At 46.9% G+C, this 19,474-nt stretch overlaps 1 protein-coding gene across 1 annotated transcript in view; it reads right to left on the bottom strand.

Moving 5' to 3' along the window:
* LOC116947451 (interferon-related developmental regulator 1-like) overlaps positions 1-19,474 on the bottom strand; it is a 27,456-nt gene extending 7,982 nt beyond the window's left edge. The window contains exons 1-8 of the mRNA XM_032963207.2: positions 18,809-19,474; positions 13,210-13,329; positions 11,568-11,655; positions 10,553-10,677; positions 9,145-9,302; positions 8,419-8,466; positions 4,796-4,968; positions 931-1,039 (exon numbers count right to left, since the gene is read on the bottom strand). Coding sequence (XP_032819098.1) covers positions 931-1,039; positions 4,796-4,968; positions 8,419-8,466; positions 9,145-9,302; positions 10,553-10,677; positions 11,568-11,655; positions 13,210-13,329; positions 18,809-18,842 — 855 coding nt within the window. The 5' untranslated portion in view covers positions 18,843-19,474. The remainder of the gene's footprint in view (positions 1-930; positions 1,040-4,795; positions 4,969-8,418; positions 8,467-9,144; positions 9,303-10,552; positions 10,678-11,567; positions 11,656-13,209; positions 13,330-18,808) is intronic.

Here is a 19,474-nt window from a genome sequence, read left to right as displayed (position 1 = left end):
CTATTAGTAAAAGCATAAAACCTTCAGGTTGTAGTATTTTGCGGGCATAAATTAACAAAAAGTTGAGATGTATCTAGTTTTAAATAAAGATTGACATATTTGCACTAAATTCTTGCGCTTTTTAGCCATTCTGCATCAACATAAGCATTTATTAAATTCGTCAGTGACTGTCATAATTCCCTATCTGTATTAGGATGATAAAACTCCAAGGAGAGTCGACTGGGACGATATTCCACCGGTGGGAGCCGACGTTGCGTGCGATGCGGGCGTCTCGCTAGGCCATGGGTCGGCAACACAGAATAACGAGCCATTTTTTTTCGCAATCAGTGAATAAAAAGGAACCCAATTTTTCACGAGCCGCCATGCACGTGAATACGAGACGGTGGTCCTTAATAAATAACGTCGCGAAGCGGTCCACGAAAGAGCCGCGTGCGGCTCCGGAGATGCAAGTTGCCGAGCCCTGGTACAGGGGGATTGTTTGACCACAATTGGGTGCCACAGTGGCGAGATGTTAACTACCTCGCCTGGTATACAGGAGGGCGTGGGTTCGATCCCGACCGCGACGCCTGCTGTATATTTGGAGTTTGCGTGGTCGCGTGGATTTGTCTCCGGGTCCTCCAGTTTTTTCCCTCCACAGTTAGAATCAACATCACGCGTTTATAGAATATTTGGCTGCTGCTTTAAATGTCCACGTGACAAGCCACTTCGTTGGGCTATCACTTGTGGCCAGGTCGCTTCTGAAAAATAACTACATAGCTCAATGGGCCTTACGTTGTAAAAAAAAAAAACGCTTAGTTTTAGCTTTTATACTTCACCTCACCACGTTGGTCGGTGTGGGTTGTCGAAGTGGGGGTGGTGCGGATATGAGGGGTGGGGGGTGGGTGGTGGGCAGGACCAGCTCAGATATATTACTTCAGATTCATTGCTTACCGCGTCCGCCTCATGCGCCAGCTCGAACAGCAGGGCGATGGCCTCCCCGGCAGCGATGCGCATGTTCACGTTGTCGCTCGACAGCAGGGCCGGCAGCTTGGGCAAGTGACTGCACAAAACGCGGCACCGGGGACTGCCCTTTTAGAAACCACGCTTGGAGTTTTACTATCGACGACGAGACCATTTTTTGCCGCCATCAAGACGATGAAAAAATAGGGTTGAACCTTTCCGGAAATGATACAGGAGGTGTTAAGATGTTCAAACACCAAACAGACACCTATTGCAAGGCGTCAAAGTCTGTATTAACCATAAATGCTTGTGGTAAAACATTGGATCAAAACTTATTTGATTCCTGTATGTTGAAATTATTTCGCACCGTACGTGGCCAACCGTGCTAATCGTAGGTAAAACTGATAAAGTATGCTTTAATAATGTATGCATCGCCCTTGGAACTTATTGGCCTACACCAGACTTGTGTATGATTGCCGGAAAGGGTAAAGCCTATTCTTTTTGTATCATCTTGCAGTTTTACTGTTGCTCTCCGAAGCATTTTGGGGGGTTGTACAGCACGCCGTTCAGCGTCACGTCTGACGTTTCACAACACATGCTGGGAGCTTCTTCAGTTTCCTGATGAGAAACATCAAGTCTCTCTAGCAATGAGACTCCATGAAGCCTCCAGCCGTGCAGAGTGAAATCTAGGACGTCACGCTGCACGACGTGCGGTAACTATCCGCAAACAGAGGGCGACACACCACTACCCTTAGAACCTACACATTCCTTTGTTTTTTTGCAGTGTTACATCATGTACATATTTAAAGGTAGTTTTTAGACAAAATGTGCACGTTTTCCCACTTTATAAAACATAGGTTTCATCACAAGAGACTTGTCATCTTGCCAAGCTCTCACCTGGTTATATATCGCAAAATAAAAAGCTGTACGTGTTTTTATTTATTGCATTTTCCTAAACCGTTTTTATTCACCTATATTCATTTTCCCGATGGAATTAGCTCTCTGGGTTTGACCTTAATAAATTGGCCACAACCACCAGGTGAACATGTACAATATACGTAGCTATGATCCTCAATGTCAGCATATATTTATCATTTCTGTTGGTGTCTCCCTCCATCTCTGTATCAATGTAACTCGTTTTGCCGTCAAGTGAGAATACTGGCTCAGTTCTGTTATTGCTGTTCATCATTTCCGTGTTCAGGACAAGGACATTTGACCCAACCAAAAGTTAAGACAATTTGCTAAACACTCCTTGTTTGCATTCTGACCACTAGTATATGTGGTTAATGCAGACATGATTCCTTCTAAAAGGTTTCAGTTTGGTGTTTTAACATCTTAACACCTGTTTTGTTGCCAGAAAAAAGGGGAAAAACCTATTATCACTCCTTGTTAAAGTTGCGCAATATACTAATGTGTGCGTTTAACTTGATATACATTTTACACCGAACATTTTTCCCGATTAAGTTGATATGCATTTGAAACATGACTTGAACATCGTCAAGTCAAATAAAGGACAGGCAACAACAACAAGGCCAGTTCCTTCATTCAACTACACCCGAAACATCCCTGGCTTTATTACGACTCTACAATATTGCACCGAGGTCACAGCGACAGAGTTGAGCCCGTGACCAGAGCCAGAATAAGCTTAACAAGGCTTAAATATCCTTGTCCCCAGCACAAAACGCATCAACAATATACACAGAGGAGTCGGGCGGAACCGCCCGCGCCCATGTCATGTTACACAAGCGCGAGGTGCCGGCCAAAATCAATACCGTTCGCGACGTCTGCCAACGCAGCGGGGCAGAGTGTGCGGCGTCAAGTACGGAAAACGTACAGAACACAGCAGAATGCACGCTGCAACCTGTACACGATAGAGCACAAACGGCCTCATCCGATAACGCTGCCACAGCAAACAGTGAAACGGCCGGAGCAGTGAAAACGGCCACGGTGCGTAACAAAAAAATCCCAATGCAGAAAACGAGGCCACAAAACAACAACAGTGAGGAAAGAGAAACCAATGAAAAGCATTCGGCAGCAAAAACACTAATTACACAGTGGGGGTGGGGGGCGGAGTGGAAATCCCAGCACAAAGCAACAACAGCACATAAACAACACTCGGCAAAACGTCACCCAACGGTGCCGGCTGGGTGGCTCGGGAGGGACAGAGCACCAAGCTGATCGCGGTGAGACTGTCTGGGTGTGAATCTTGGGGCAAGCTGGTCCCGGTGAGACTGTCTGGGTGTGAATCTAGGGGTGAGCTGGTCCCGGTGAGACTGTCTGGGTGTGAATCTAGGGGTGAGCTGGTCCCGGTGAGACTGTCTGGGTGTGAATCTAGGGGTGAGCTGGTCCCGGTGAGACTGTCTGGGTGTGAATCTAGGGGTGAGCTGGTCCCGGTGAGACTGTGAGTGTGAATCTAGGGGCGAGCTGGTCCCGGTGAGACTGTCTGGGTGTGAATCTAGAGGTGAGCTGGTCCCGGTGAGACTGTCTGGGTGTGAATCTAGGGGTGAGCTGGTCCCGGTGAGACTGTCTGGGTGTGAATCTAGGGGTGAGCTGGTCCCGGTGAGACTGTCTGGGTGTGAATCTAGAGGCGAGCTGGTCCCGGTGAGGCTGTCTGGGTGTGAATCTAGGGGTGAGCTGGTCCCGGTGAGACTCTCTGGGTGTGAATCTAGAGGCGAGCTGGTCCCGGTGAGACTGTGAGTGTGAATCTAGGGGCGAGCTGGTCCCGGTGAGACTGTCTGGGTGTGAATCTAGGGGTGAGCTGGTCCCGGTGAGACTCTCTGGGTGTGAATCTAGAGGCGAGCTGGTCCCGGTGAGACTGTGAGTGTGAATCTAGGGGCGAGCTGGTCCCGGTGAGACTGTCTGGGTGTGAATCTAGGGGTGAGCTGGTCCCGGTGAGACTCTCTGGGTGTGAATCTAGGGGCGAGCTGGTCCCGGTGAGACTGTCTGGGTGGGAATCTAGGGGCGAGCTGATCACGGTGAGACTCTCTGGGTGTGAATCTAGAGGCGAGCTGGTCCCGGTGAGACTGTGAGTGTGAATCTAGGGGCGAGCTGGTCCCGGTGAGACTGTCTGGGTGTGAATCTAGGGGTGAGCTGGTCCCGGTGAGACTCTCTGGGTGTGAATCTAGGGGCGAGCTGGTCCCGGTGAGACTGTCTGGGTGGGAATCTAGGCGATTGGCCCATAATTAAATGAGTCTCAAGCACTGTGAGTCGCTGGTCTCTTACCCAGGCACCAGTGCCCGCACAATAACAAAAACTCTCACCTTTATGTAAATTGTCATGCTATATTTATTTTTGCACTTAATTTAGCTTAAAATCCACTGCCGAGTCACAGATTTGGTATTACTCCCAAGTACACAAAAGGTGTATGCCTAATGAAGGCCATTTATAAGTAGTTTGGTGACTTCATTTTCAGAGACCCCTCACCGAGTCAGTGAAGTTTCAAATACACTCATGGAAACACTGGAACAATTTTTGTTGTAAAAAAAACTAGTACCGTTCTCTACCGTGGACCAGAGGTCACTTAAAGGGGTCTCAGAGGTAGCTCTGTGATATCCACTTCAAAGGGATGTTCTTGCTGGGGGTGGGAGGTGGTAGGGGGCGACTGATAGGGGGTGTGACGGAACAACGGGGGCATGTTGAACTTCTTTCGCAGCGTACGTAGTCAACCATGCTAATCGGAGGTGCGGTGGGGAAGGACAACAAACTAAAACACAAAAAAGTAGCTCTAAGCAAATTAGTTTTCAATCGAGATTTAAAAGTGCATAGCTCCAATGGCTTCCTAATATCGGGGTGGGGTGGGGGGTGGGGGGGTGGAGTGCGAGGGCAAGGTCACAACGTGGGGAGCAACGGCGCGCACCTGGCGATGATGTCACGCGAGGCCGGGCAGATGGTGAGCAGCAACGCCCAACCGAGCAGCGCGGCGCAGCGCAGCGCCTGCAGCGCGGGGCTGGGGGCCGGCGCCGGCGAGCCCGCGCTAGGGTACGCCGCCGAGAACACCGCCTCCAGGCACTTCATGGTGGCCACCAGCTCCTGCGGACGGCACGCAACAATGATGAGCTGCAGCGGCGGCGACGGCGGCGCAGGCGATGCAAACCGCACCGGGTGCCCACGGGCCGGTGGGGCCTAGACACCGGGCGATGCGGAAGAGGGTGGGGGGAATTGGAGAGAGGGGAAGGGTCCCATTTAATTGTTTTTGCGCCAGGGCCCATGCTGATCGTGCTATGCTACCAAGTGCCGAGTCACCCACACGAGCACAGGCAGGTGTCAAACAGGTGACGAAATAAAGTTGGTTCGAAGCTTTCGTGACTGCAGGAATTAATCTTTGGTTCTTTCAGTAAAGTCACGTATAAATAAGAAATAATAAAATAACATGATAGCGTACAACGTTTCGGTTGCAACACAAGCAGCCATCATCAGGTACAGAAGAGCTCTCTCGTAAATTTGGCTCTTCTGCACCTGATGATGGCTGCTTGTGTTGCAACGGAAACTTCGTACGCTATTATGTTATTTTCTTATTTATACGTGACTTTACCGAAAGAACCAAAGATTAGGTGATGAAATGTTTTAATGGCCCAGTGGGTGGGTATGGAATGCTTTTCATCTCTGTGGTCCCAAATCATGTGCATGTCAGGTCCACCACTGAAGGCCTCCCCCCCTCCCCTGCCTTGCAGACTGTGGTTGTTATGTGACCATTCAATATGGCTGGTTAGCGAGGGTTGGTGAAGGCTGGCATCACAAAAATGGGAGCATATAGGTAGAGTACAACACTTCCCTCTGCTGTCCACCATATATATCTCCGCAGGTGAAAACTTTACGTGCCCGGTGGTTGCCTATCCAAGCATTATCCAGGCTCACCCCTGCTGAGTTCCGAGACTGGATGAGATTGAGTGCATTCTGGGTGATTTGGTCATAGGCTATGGCCTATGACCAAATTTCACACAGGTAGTGAAAATTCAAATGACAAAGAGACTCTTGTGTTTTGTGTACGCGCGTGCCCCAAGTGACACATGGAGCGTCAGCTCCATAGAACACGCAGAAGGATCTTAATCATCAGGCATGTGCAGCATGCGGATCGTGAAGACTGGGGGTTGGAAAAATCTAATCTACACGATTCCATCCCCTCTGGCCAGAGGTACCGTGCACCACATTTTCACTGCACCGACAAAAACAATCCAATAACCAATTTAATGCAACGTATTCCGTCTTTTGTTCGGTGGATACAGGTGATTGTTTTTTTTTTAGAATGAAGAAACCTGCCCGAATATTCAGTATAGATATAGTAATAACAAAAAAACTATTTGCAGAAATCCCCATTAAGGTGTTTTTTTTTCTAAATAAACTCAGGCAGGCAAATTTTATTAAAAGAGTCCCACATATGGCTGTGTGGATTGGTTCTTTGAGCGCCTTTAAAACAGTACATGGATTTGTTTTTAAGAATTTACCATATTTTTCATTCTACAAATTCTTAACACAAGCATCATTTTTTGCTTGGTATTATGAATAAAAAAAAGCCTAAATACTCTTCATAATAAGGGTTTTTGGGTGAGATCGTGTAAGAACACTTTATACTTAGGCGATCTAACCCAAAAACCTCTTATGAATAAGATTGGTCGCGAAAGCCTACGTGTTACACCAAAACTCTATGTTATACAAATAAATGTTTAGTAACCAACCCCCACCCCAAGAGATATTCATTTTATAAACATGCGTTTAAGACTAATTTGGCTGCTATAAATTTCCACGTGAAGATAAGCCACTTCTCGCGAGCTATCATTTCTGATCGCCAGGGCTCTTTTGAAAAAAAAACGAAACAGCTCAGTGGGCCTTACCTGGTTATATAAAACAATTGTTGAGTTTCATTGTAACAAAATGTTTCACCAATTCCAGATTGCAATTCGCGAACTCATATTATGTCCTCTATTTACCATCATCTCGTTAGTATCATTTCTCATTTTCTCCATCTTGTTTGTCCATTGCTGCCCTCCCCGTTAGCCTAAACCAACATTAGCATTTAATTTGCATGTCATTTGCATACTCCATGAATAATTAATTATCACACGTGATTTGTATCAATCATTGATGCATACTAAACGCTGCACGGGGAGCCAACATTTGTCATGGTAAGACGATGCAATCACATGCAGAGACGTGTCCAAATGTAACGTGAGTGAATAAAACCCGTGCCCCGAGCTCTCTGATCTGGTGGTTGCTGCTCCAGAGGGGCACTCAAGAGGTCACCCGGCACACTGAAAAATCCAGCGCATCGCCGCCACTAAAATCTTCACCCTTCCTAGACGAGTGAGCAATTGGCGAGCGAGCAACCATGCCACGAGACGTGTGCCAAGAACGGCAAATGTGCATCGGCTTCAAGAGCATCACCACCAGAACGAGCACTCGCAATTGTACCTCTGAAGGCTTCACGAGAAATTAGTGTGGTGAGCGGCACACATTCTCAAGCCAATTTAAAGTGCCAAAGGATATATTTTTTTAACAAGACTTAGTGACCCGATATGCAAAAGTGAGTCAGCCTAGCCATATATGGGACATTTTTCCAGTTTGAAATTTCACAGACGAGGTTTTTGGGTAATGTGACATTTATTCAAAGTCACGAGGTTGGCAAGCACCAAACTTTCCAGTACTGAGTCACTGTAACAGTTTTATTTTACTGCCCATAATCCAAAGTGAATGGCATATGGTGTTGAAAATGCGTTTTGTAACATTCAAGAAACCTGGCCAAGTTACCTGCTGTAAAGTGGGTTTAAACCAGAGTCAAATGGTGAATATATAAAGGGAAATGTCACCTTCTTTAAGAAACTTAATAAATAGGAAGTACATGCCAAATTTCAACGGCTTTCAAAGTCATTCACGAGTAATAGATATGAATAATACCACATGACTGCTGGGATATGACACCATACCATTTGCTGTTTGTATTAATAAATTCCCTGAAGAGTATCGAAATTAAATACTGACCTGTGAAAATTAGACTGAGGCTGTATCGATAAACCCCGAGAACTTCAGTCATTTATTTCTTCAACCATGCTGAGGACTCAGGTCTATCAGACTGACCATTGCATCTCATCCACACACTTGTGTTCAACCACCACACTTGCAGGTCACCTCACACTCCTCTTTCTGCTTCATCCCTCGCACTGCTCAACTGTGGAATCGCCTCCTCCCATCATTCCCTTTCTGAAGCTCAAGAAATGCATTAACCCTTCAACTGTTGCACCTTCAATGGCGCCGTTATGTTGCTCATCGCTTGACATTTTGGGCCTCTGGGCCTGCAGTCGGCAATTGTTATTTACAAGCCATTGCAACGAAATTCACCGAACACCAAGGCGAGCCCCATGTTATCTTTGCTAATGGTGTTGCATAAAGCTTCGCTTCACCCAACTCGGACCCAACACAACAACGTCGAGCAGCTATCTAGCCCTGTTCATGTTGTGGCTTGCAGCACCGCTTGAACGTTCAACTCACCTCCATTCCATCCGAAATGTAGCAGCACATGGCCAGAGCTGTAGCACACTGCAACGAAGTGCAAATGTGTCGTGTTAGACAGTGTGCGGATTTATTGTGTGTGTGTGTGAAGCAGGTAGAGGTTGACATGAACAAGCCAAGAAATGCACACTTCAAATGTAAAGTGTTGCTTAAATTGCACATTACAGCTGACATCAGGATGCCCAGGTTTGGCCAACTAGAAAACTGTTCATTAACAATAAGCACACATATAAAAAAACAATTGAAATACCATACAAGTATTATATTCAGCACATTTTTATACTTATGTTGTATAGCAAAATATAAAAAAGTTACACAAGATGTAAAATCAAATTGTAGGTATCAACTTTAATGATTAGGCATGTAACGATAGATTAATATTGACTCATGCTCAGATGCATAAAATCATAGCTCCAGTGGCTTTCTAATATCGGAAAGAGCATTCCTGACGGCCGCAGCAGTGCATTTGTAAGCGCGCGATGCAGTGATCGTCTTTGTTCGACGGCTAACCAAAAAGCCGCCGCTGCTGCTGCTGCTGCGAGGACGACCGGAGTTCGCCTGACGGTTCATGCTCCGACGACATCGGCAAAGGTATTGTGGTTCACTTGCGGCAAGCACTTGCGGTGGACGAGCCGAGTGCCAGACAGCACCGACTGACCGTGCCTTGTCGACACGACGGGAGACGTGCAAGCCGAGCGCACTCACGCTCTGCCTGCTGTGCACGCTCGCCGACGCGTTGACGAGGATGCTGGTGAGCACGGGCTGCAGTGTGCGGAAGCACTCCTCCCCCTCGCTGTTGGCCCCCAGCTGCACCACGAGCAGGGTGGCCACCACCGCCGCCAAGGCCTGCTCCTCGCCCTTCCCTGTCGGGGGGCAAAGCGGCGCGTGCGGCGTCGGGAAAGAGGACCATGCGAGCGGTCGTAAAGAGGCAGTGTTTTGCAGCCGGCGCTGCTGCAGCACAGCAGTAACGACAAAAACAACAACGCAATGGAGCAGGGGCAGTTTGTCGTCTCTTTGGGGCTGCATTTTTTTAACTGGCAGAATGTGTTCCAGTAATGGCCTCTCAATGTGGCCTGCCCAAACAAAGAGATGCAGATTAGTGAGTGAGATGAGAGAGATAAGTGACAGCTGATAAGATAGCTGTAGATGAGAGATAACCGAGACAATCAAAAAGAGAGATACGGACAGACCTAGAGAAAAAGAGGTACACACATTAGTGGTGACATGTATAGCAACCATGTCGCAACGTTTGTATCCGCGATGCTTGCCCGGAATATAAAATGCAATAGCCCTGTTTAAATTCACCCTCGTATTATACTTGAAGATGAGTCATGATTGCCTCTCGTCAGCTCCCTTCAGGGTACTCAGATCATGAGTAACCGATTTATGCTGAAGCTCGCTTACGCACTCTGCGACTCTTAGCCAAATAGCTTAATGCAGAAGAAGTGTACGTTTGGGCTTGGGTTGACGGGAATGTTAGTCCATTAACAAGAAACCATTTGTATGATACAGGGTGACTCAACTATATATACCCCAATGATTTCTAATGATCCTCTTACTGCTCAACAGGTGGCTGAACAGTGTGAATGCGGTGGCTCCTTATGTTAAGAGCTTTACAAGATTACAGTGTATTGATATTGGTGGGGAGACATGTCTAGGCTTTGAAATAAATTGAAATAATTATATGCCCGTTACATTCGTGAAGAAATTATAAATGGATCTTCTTGTACATGCGAGCCCACTTGCAACACCATCAGGGACGTCAGCTTCGGCAACATCTAAAATTCCCATTTAGCTCACCTCCGGGAAGCATATCAATTCAGGAACCGACTTAAAAAGAAAAAGTATATTATAGGTTTACGTGTTGAGCAACGGCCCTTCATCTCAGCACACAGAGGCTGTACCTCTCTGGCCTCTCTATGTGGTGTGAGGATTCAATGTCTGAAATGTCACCTGTTATATACTCTCCTTTTCAGGGGAGTGTTATTGATGAACGCATTACGGTTTTGCCATTCGTGATCGTGCACCACCGCCAACACGCTACCACCAAATAATTATTTGTCTGATCGGCAGTGCGTGGACAAAGAAAGTTTTGCGCGGGACAAACGCTCACCTTTTTTCAGACATCGCTCCAACGAGTCAGTGAGCGTCACCCTCCGCTCCGTGAGGAAGTCATAGAGGTTCTTCCTCGACAGGGCAGAGCGCAGGCCTTCCAGCGCAGCCAGGCGGATCTTCACGCTTCGTGACAAGGTTATCGGGTTAGACTATACCAGTAGTCGGCAAACTGCGGCTCCGGAGCCGCATGCGGCTCTTAAACGACCGCTTCGTGACTCGTTGTTTAGTATGCACCACCGTCTCGTATTCGCCACACAGTGCATTGCGGCTCTTGAAATATTGAGCTGTTTTACTGAATTCGATAAAAATGGCCCTTCTTGTTATTTTGGTTGCCGAACCCTGGACTACGCGGTGCGTGGTAAAGGAGCGGCCCTGCAACTGCTTGCTCATGCCACTGCCAATGGAAGGGCCTCCACTGCTAGCACGGTTGGCCAAGTACGGTGCAAAAAAAAGTTCAACATATATACATAGATTGAGAGCCACGCTAGAGGGTACATTTTGACCTACTCTTTCGCGTTGGCCATACATCTTAGAAGAGGTGAAATAATCTACAATTTACCTCACCACACACGACCTACTGATCAACTATGGTGGACCCATGTATACTGCTGGATGGATAGGGATGGGAGAATTTAAGAAATGTGTCCATTGCGTCTATGGCTGTGCGTTAGCTGTTTCAAGTGCCTAAAATCAGTGAATTAATAAACCACTAAATAAAATATTTAAATTCTTATTGCAGTAAATGTGCATGTACAGCCCTCGATCAATTCACTGCTGGATAAGAGCCTCCCCAAACAATAGGGTCATTTGGAGTAATTTGACCATACTGCACCACACTGGCAAGTACATGTTGGTAAAAAATGGGGGAGCTTAGATGAGGGTACATAGAAGTACAGTACAACAAATGAGTTTTCTGCAACTGCCCTCTGCTGCCTAGCACATAGCCCAAAAATAAATCCAAAAGACGACTGTATATATGCAGCGCGAGTCGGCACTCAAGTTCAGCAACACACCTTTTATCCAGGGTACTTTCTATGAAGTCTTTCAACTTGTCTTCAACGTCCTCCTGGTTCGCGTGTTCGTCCGTTGCCTCACCACCCACTGTAACAAACGGCCAGGAATAATAACACATGAGTCGGCAAGGAGAGGCTTCTTTCTATCATCCCAGATAAACGGTAGGATTCACATTGACGAACACATGGCTAACACTGCAGTGTCCCACACATACCTAACGCTGCACAGTACCCTGTGTCTTTGAACACATGCCTAACACTAGAAAAGTGTCCAATGCCAAGATTGCTACAAGTCGTTTAAATTCGGAATTAAATGCAGTCTCTTTCAGAGGCTGACATAAAAATGTGCGAATAAGTTAGGTGGTCCATGCTGCTTCGAGCGAGACCTGGTATATATACGGTGCTTTAAAAATTGTTAACACTTATATGGGACTATGGTTGTAATGGAAGAAGAACGGATAATACACTGTAACATGATAACAAATGTATGTTTAAATAGCTTTAAAAAGTCAACATGTGCCTGAAATCTTCTCCAGTTGGTCTCCAGAGCCCAGAGGCTACACATTTCTTGTGGTATTGTTGCAAATTCTCGTTAGTGTTAAAACAAAAAAATTGAAACACCCTGTTTTTACACAATTCGTTTCCATTGCGGTCAACGATTAAATTAACTCGACAAACACTTGCGGAGAAATATCCCACAAGGCCTTTATCAAGGAAAAGCCATTTTTACCCCAGCAGGAAAACTGTTCAAGTGCACCTGAAATTATGTTATCCAGTAAAAATATCCAACATTAAAATAGACAAATTTCTCAGTGAAGGAAGATACTCCAGACCCAGAAATTGAAATGAAAAAGCAATCAAATTTAGATTGCCAGTAATAGAGTTAGAACGCGTGTCATAACTCACGGTATATCTTTAAAAGCTTTTCACATTAGCCAACAATTTATACACGAGTGGTAAAAATTGTCGCTGGTCTGCATTTTCATAGGGCGGTCACATCATACCTTGTGTATCTGGTGCCAATTCCACAATGTGTGTCCCTTGCATGAGAGAATGAGTCAAAACGTAACCAAAGCAATCCGTTACAATTCCAAACCCCCCACCTCCCCAACTTCAACATGTCCCCCCCTATTCATTTCTCAATTTTTTTCAAAGTAAGCCCTCGGTCACAGGACGACCAACAGCATTTTCAGATAAATGGAATAAACAAAAGCCCAAGCACATTAAAAACAATTTCTGTCATTTGCAAGCATCATCTGGACAGAGCCACAATAAAGCAAGTCCCTGTAACACAAGTGAACGATGGGAATGTTGTGGGGCCAGAGAAGGATGCGGGAAGGGGGATTCGTTGTATGGGCCATATCTTCCCGTGGATGCCCTGGGGATAAATAGGCTGTTGCCCAGACGGCCCAGGCTGTCCCTCGGGCTCATCGCTGTTGTTAGTGCTGAGCACCTGTTGCTTCACCCCCGGGCTGTGCCATCGTTGTTGCGCTGTCCCCTTTCCCACGTTTCCATGCTTCTGACCCCCTTACCCTCCCGACACCCCTCTGTAATCATATCAAGGGTTTTTTTTCCTTGTGACGCTGTTGAAATTAAGACGCAATAGGTTTTGGCGTGGGCACTGCGGCGTATATGCGCGTACCATCCTCAGTGGCGTTGGTGACTTCGCTGGCGCTGCTGCAGTGGCTCCGCGCCTCACTCGCGCAGTCGTCCTCGCTGCAGACCGACTCCACGCCATAGCGAGCGCCGCCGCCGCCACCACCTGCCATCGGTGATACGGGGGTACAGGGAGGGTAGTTTGGGACTTTAATTTCATCACTATCATCAGACACCATCTAGCAGCGGACCTCTCAAAACCATCACCATCTCTCACGTCGCCATGTCTGACATGTCATGGGGCCAAAAATTCAGTCTCCCACTTGCTTAGTTAAAAAATGTTGGCCTCAGGAAACTTCCACTTTTGGTCAATGTAGTTCTCACATGTCGAGTTGGTTTAAACCAAGTTTGAAGTTTGTTTAAGCAGTCACTCCATGGCATTTGCTACATGCTTCCTGCTGGTTTAATTCATGTTTGGAATAAAGTAAAAAATGCTGCTCAAAGATTTAAAGTTTGGCTTGGACAATTTCAAGTCACACAACTCACTGGGAACTTGAACAATATTGGCATTTTTCCCCGGCAATTTCTGCACCACACACACATTGGTTTCTCACCATCATACATCCTTTAAAATCACCTCATGAGCAGAATGAATGTTCCTCATTGCATTGCAATCATGCAATAAAATGTACTAACATTTTAGATGCAGATGCAACATTGTGACATTGCTCCGAGTGCAAATTCACACTGGGACATAAGAGGCCATTGAAAGCAGACTTGCGAAGCCATGCCAACATCCAAACGGCTACTGGAAGCATTGGCAGAAATGCGCCATGCTTTATAAAACACACACACACACACGACTTGCTAAAAACGTACAGATTGATTGCAGATCAAGTATTCATGTCTAATTTGGAGCACAAGTTAATAAAATAATCACGCTTCTATTTGCGATAACGATTTTTTTTACTTGGCAGAGCTAAGAGGCGATCTTAATCGCCTCGTAAATGATTAACTTGATTGGGAAGTATGTGTTTGTGCTTTTAAGTGAAAGGGCAGGTAAGGGTTCCTTCACCAGACCAGTGTGTAAAGAGCAGTGGAACAGTGTCTCTGTAGTTCAAGCACTGGACTATGATGAACCCAGCGAGTGATATTGGAGCTCGTCCTAAGCCTCACCCCCAATTTCCACCGACAATGACTAGCATGGTGAAATATGGTGAAACAACACCCGTGACCGAAACAACACCCGTGACCGAAACGACATGGCACGAGGCCTTCATCCACCAGTGGGACCAGACAAGAGGGCTACGTATAACTTAACATCTAATTTATTTTACAGTACATGATATACACACACACTGTTATCCACAGCACACACAAATGCCGCAAGCACAGTGCCCACAGCTGCGTAGAGTCACACGGAGATGACGACATCGAGTAAACTCGGCAACCGACGTCAATTGCAGCTAGTTTTTTTTACGATGGCTATCGTAATCGGAGGACATGTTTATGCCTTCGTGTACACAATACGGGGAGGATTCCTCACTCCAGTGCGCTGTTTGGATGGGCTGAGAGAATAAGGAAGTTTTAAAAAACAGGACTTGCACCACCCAAGACGACAGAACACGAGTGGGAAATTCTGACAACACTCCCTTTATTGAATCTCAATGTTCATATACAGCATTTGTAGATACCCTGCTATCTCAATACAGGGAGATCCATTTGGATATTCCACTAACAGGGCAGAGACATTAGTGGAAACTTATCTCAAAACCTTCACACGTCTCCCACCAATCTCACTTATCGCATTACAACTTATAACACGAAGCCATCCCTTTGACAATATTCAATCACCCATTAAGAGGGATTATTAGAAATTAGCAAGGTATCTACAAATGCTGTATGTGAACATCACATAAGACTATCAGTACAGTGTAGTTTGTAAGATTGTGCAACTGTTCCTCTTGGTTTAAAATATTACAATCGAATATTGTGTGTTGCTGTGTCAACTATCCAGTCAACAATATTCCCCAAACACAGCGACAGCATTCTATAAGTATCACATGATGTTCTGACTTTCAAATGTCAGCAGAGCTTACACCCTATTGCACGCGGTGAAAAGTAGTGACAAAGGTCAGACAAAACCAGGTATTTTAACAACCTCATGGGTGCTACGTTACAAAGACAATGTGCCAACTGCATGTACAATTAGCACCCAGACAATATTTAAAAGTGAACTTAAAGTCACAGCTACATAATCAGCCATGGTGAATCCACTGCTGGATGAAGGCCCCCCCAAGCCACCACACCATCTCTAACAATCGTGTGATGTAATTATGAACGAAGTGAACACGAGCTGATTTTATGTAATCCTCGATATCAGTGTGAACGAAATAATGGATGATAGTTTGTTAAGCATTGTGTATATACACACCCAGGGCAGTTTGTCGCGCATTCATCTCACTGCTCCAGGAGTGCAGCTGTAAAGATATACTAGTTCCTGCCCCCCCCCCCCAACCTCACATTACAGCCTCTACAACGTGACTAAGCAGGTCAGCACCAATTCATTACTTTGACGGCGAGCACACACGTATTGCCGGTACGGCGATCACACGGCTGCCGTGTCAGATTTACCCGAAGCAGCAAAAGTGCTTCTTCTCGTGCCTTGCGTGGTCGGGGAAGGGTGCCAAGTCCCAAACCATTCCCACGTGCAAGATTGTGGGTGAAAGCTACCCAATAAGTTGGACACGTGCAAGCCCCCTTGGTTAATCCACTCCTGGATGGGGGTGGAGGGAATCCCTTTACACCATGGGCCGGCAACCGGCGGCTCTTTAAAGGACTGCGTCATGACGTTATTCACGTTGCGGCTCTTGATATATTGAGGGTTTTATTTTTACCGAATTTGATACAAAAAATGGCTCTTCTTGTTATTTTCGTTGCCAAGCCCTGCCCAACACGCTGTGGATCGCGGGGGTTATTTTAACTCCTTCACCATGCTGGTAAGTACTGGTTGTTGAAATTGAGCACAGATGGAAGCACACAGTACATTGACGGGGTTTGCTGTACTGCCCTCAGCTCACAACGTAGCCCAGCGACAACGTCAAACGCATTTAAAGCATGGTGGTCACCCATCCAATCGCTATCCAGGCTCAAACCTTCTATAGCTGCTGAAATCTGATGAGTTGGGGTGCATTCAAAGCGATTTGGTTATAGGTCTACCTAATGACCAGGCATACGTACTCATGACATGCGAATTTTGCGAGCTCACTTGTGTAATGATGGCAATTCATGGTACGTGGCAGGAAAGTGGGCAAACATTTCCTACACAACACCACTTGATGGTGAGCAGAGCAGAGTGATATGTTCCCAGAGATATTTTCCCACAGGGAATAAACGATGGCACGTCCACAGTGGACTACATGGTAGGCAAAGGAGTGCCATCAAGCCAACGACGGCACGACAACTATGTTTGGCCAACAGTGGCTTGAAGTTGGGCAACATGAATTCAACAGCATCAGTGTTTGGAAACTACAATGAGAGCGGCGTGGATAAAAAGCAAAGTCACGTGGCACAACACCACAAATTAACTGCTCGATGTTTTATTGCATTAATAAAGTGTTACTAAAGCATTACATAAGCTGGTTTACAATTACGCTCCTTGAAAGCAAGGCAGGTGTGCTTATATCCAGTGTGCTTAAATCACAAGTTGCCCAAGTAAAGGTTGAACTCTGTAATTGATTTCTCAAGCCATTGCTGGTGGAAGAGCATCCACTAGAGGAAGCTCTCGAGAGCTCGTATTTGGCCTACTCTTCCACACTTACGAGATGAGGTTGGGGTACAATCACTTAACCACATGACACTCGACCCGAATATAACCCGTGGTCTACCCATTTATATTGTTGGGTGGAGAAAGGCGGGGAGGTTTAAGGAACTCTGCACCATTCCTTGAACTGCCACGCCGGGAAATCCAAATGGAACCGGTGACGTCAGGATTACAAGTCCAGTGTGCTGACCGTTACACCACAGCAGAATCATGCCATCAATGTAAAGACGTGTGGCTTCAATGAGGACCGTGCTTATTTAATGATGTGCTTACACCCCCCGCTACAGTACGATATGCCAAGGCACCACCATCACTGCACCTTTGATCGGAGCCAATTTGCCCGAGGTGTTGACGTCAAAAAGATTAAACCTCACGGAGCCAGGGAAATAGCAAGGACATTCGGATTTACATTACCCATGAGACGACTCACAGACACAAGGGCCTTAACCCTTATAACAAAAAAAATGGATTAATCCATAACCCCACGCGTGTACAATTCCCAACACTAAGTGCCAACTGCTGGAGTGACAAGGGGTTGCCAACATTACCAATGACCAGGCATAGGGTGGGGGGCAATGCCTTGCCATTGCATGCAGCAGCCACTCTGTGCCAATATAACCGTGTTAGCAGCAGTCTTACTTTCTCACGCAGCAGTACCAGCAGCAAGTCAGCTGGTTTTCTTCACTTTGTACTGGTTTTAGGGTCATATATTCCACGGCAGGCGAGTTACTTTGGTTTACTGTGAAGGTGGAGGCCGTGGTATATACTACATCTTTAAGTGTTTAGAACTTTACAAAGTGACCCTGCCTCAATGAGTAACACAAATTCATGGCCGTAATTATTTTTGGGGGAAGGGGAATCGGGGAAAAAAAAGTTTTGGAATGTTTATAGTTACGAGTGAATTGAGGCAGTATAATGTACATCAAGCGCTCCTACGTAATACAAGGTAATTATACAAATTAACCTTTAGTCTACCGACACAAGAGACCTTCTTGGACACCGTTAGAATTGACTTTACGCAGTCCCGTGAGATGATTTACATGAGACGTGTGTGTGCAAAAGTTTAGCAACTTATATAATCTATACGGGAGGGGCACACAAGCCCACCACAAACAACGCGTCAACGTTTAAAAGTACTTCAGTCCTATTCTGGCAAATCGCCCGATGATGCTGGTTGATGTAATTACCAGCGAAACGTCGGACTACTCAAATTGTTAATGTTGTGGATTTACTCTCCAAACACACCGGTGGGCTGAAGTAGTAAACTAATTGGCGCGTTGTTGTTTCCGTGACAATCCTTACTGGCTGTGTCGGGGTGGTGGAGGGGTTACGACACACCTTTATTATAAACAATATCGATCGCGAAAGCCCCCTGCGTGTTAAAGTAACTTGCGTCCCACCACCCCCGATGCACGGAGCCTGCTCCGACGGGGAGCCTCAAGGGACGCAACTTTCTCCATCCACCGCTAGATACGTCCAACTCACACGACAAGAGAACGAGGCGATCGGGTCAACAATCACAGCCGTGGGCAGAGGAACGGGTAGGGACATTCCACGTTCGCGCGACGGGTCCAAGTCCGTCCGTAAACGTTATCGACGACCGCATTGAGCCCAATTTAAAGACCGATAACAATCACGGGGGTGATGGGCGGCCTCCCCGCTTTAACCGGGCGGCGCCGTCGGCGTACTTGGGAGCGATCTGATAACCGACAACGTTTAACGTCGTAAAATTAGGAACAATCTAATGTAATGGGTACCGAGACGAGGCCGTCCGTACGGGGGGGTGAAGCCTGGCGTAGGCCGCAAGCACGCCGCTCCTCACCTTTAGTGCCGGAGCGTTTCTTACACCTTGGCATCGTCTCGTCTCTTCGTCGCTTTCTTATTCTTCTCCTGCTGCCCTCGCTTCCTCGCTCGCTCCTGTTCTACCAAAAACAACTAAAACACCTCGAGGTGACGACAAAACGCGCGGGAAACGAGCGGGAAGCCCCGCCGAGGTAGACGATCGGGAGTGGCTGCTGCATGGTCGAAGATGCCGGACTGACGATGATGATGGTGGTGGGTTGGTTTGGTGACTGACAATTCTTACATTTCCCAGCTCGGATACGAGCACCCAACGCGTTCTCGTTTTTTTTACTCCCCCCCCTACCTCCACCTCTCCCTTCCGGAAGATGCAGGCCACACACACACACGTACACCACACACACACGTGCACCACACACACGTACACCACCACACGTACAACACCACACGTACAACACCACCACTACTGCTCTGCGGATCGTGATACTCTTCCGGAAGATGCAGGCCACACTCACCACACACACACCACACGTATACCACCACACGTACAACACCACCACCACTACCGCCGCTGTTGCTCTGCGGGCCGTGAGACTCTTCCGGAAGATGAATGATGGCAGCGCCACGTGGCTTACTGTGGCGCGCGAACGCACGCGGCCTGTGTGGGGCAAAGCCGGCCGGCTGACTG

Source organism: Petromyzon marinus, chromosome 30 (assembly GCF_048934315.1).
Source record: "Petromyzon marinus isolate PM22_M1 ecotype Great Lakes invasive population chromosome 30, UKy_Petmar_22M1.pri1.0, whole genome shotgun sequence".
NCBI lineage: Eukaryota > Metazoa > Chordata > Hyperoartia > Petromyzontiformes > Petromyzontidae > Petromyzon > Petromyzon marinus.
Note: the sequence above shows the minus strand (reverse complement) of the source record. Positions and strands in the feature narration are given on the sequence as shown.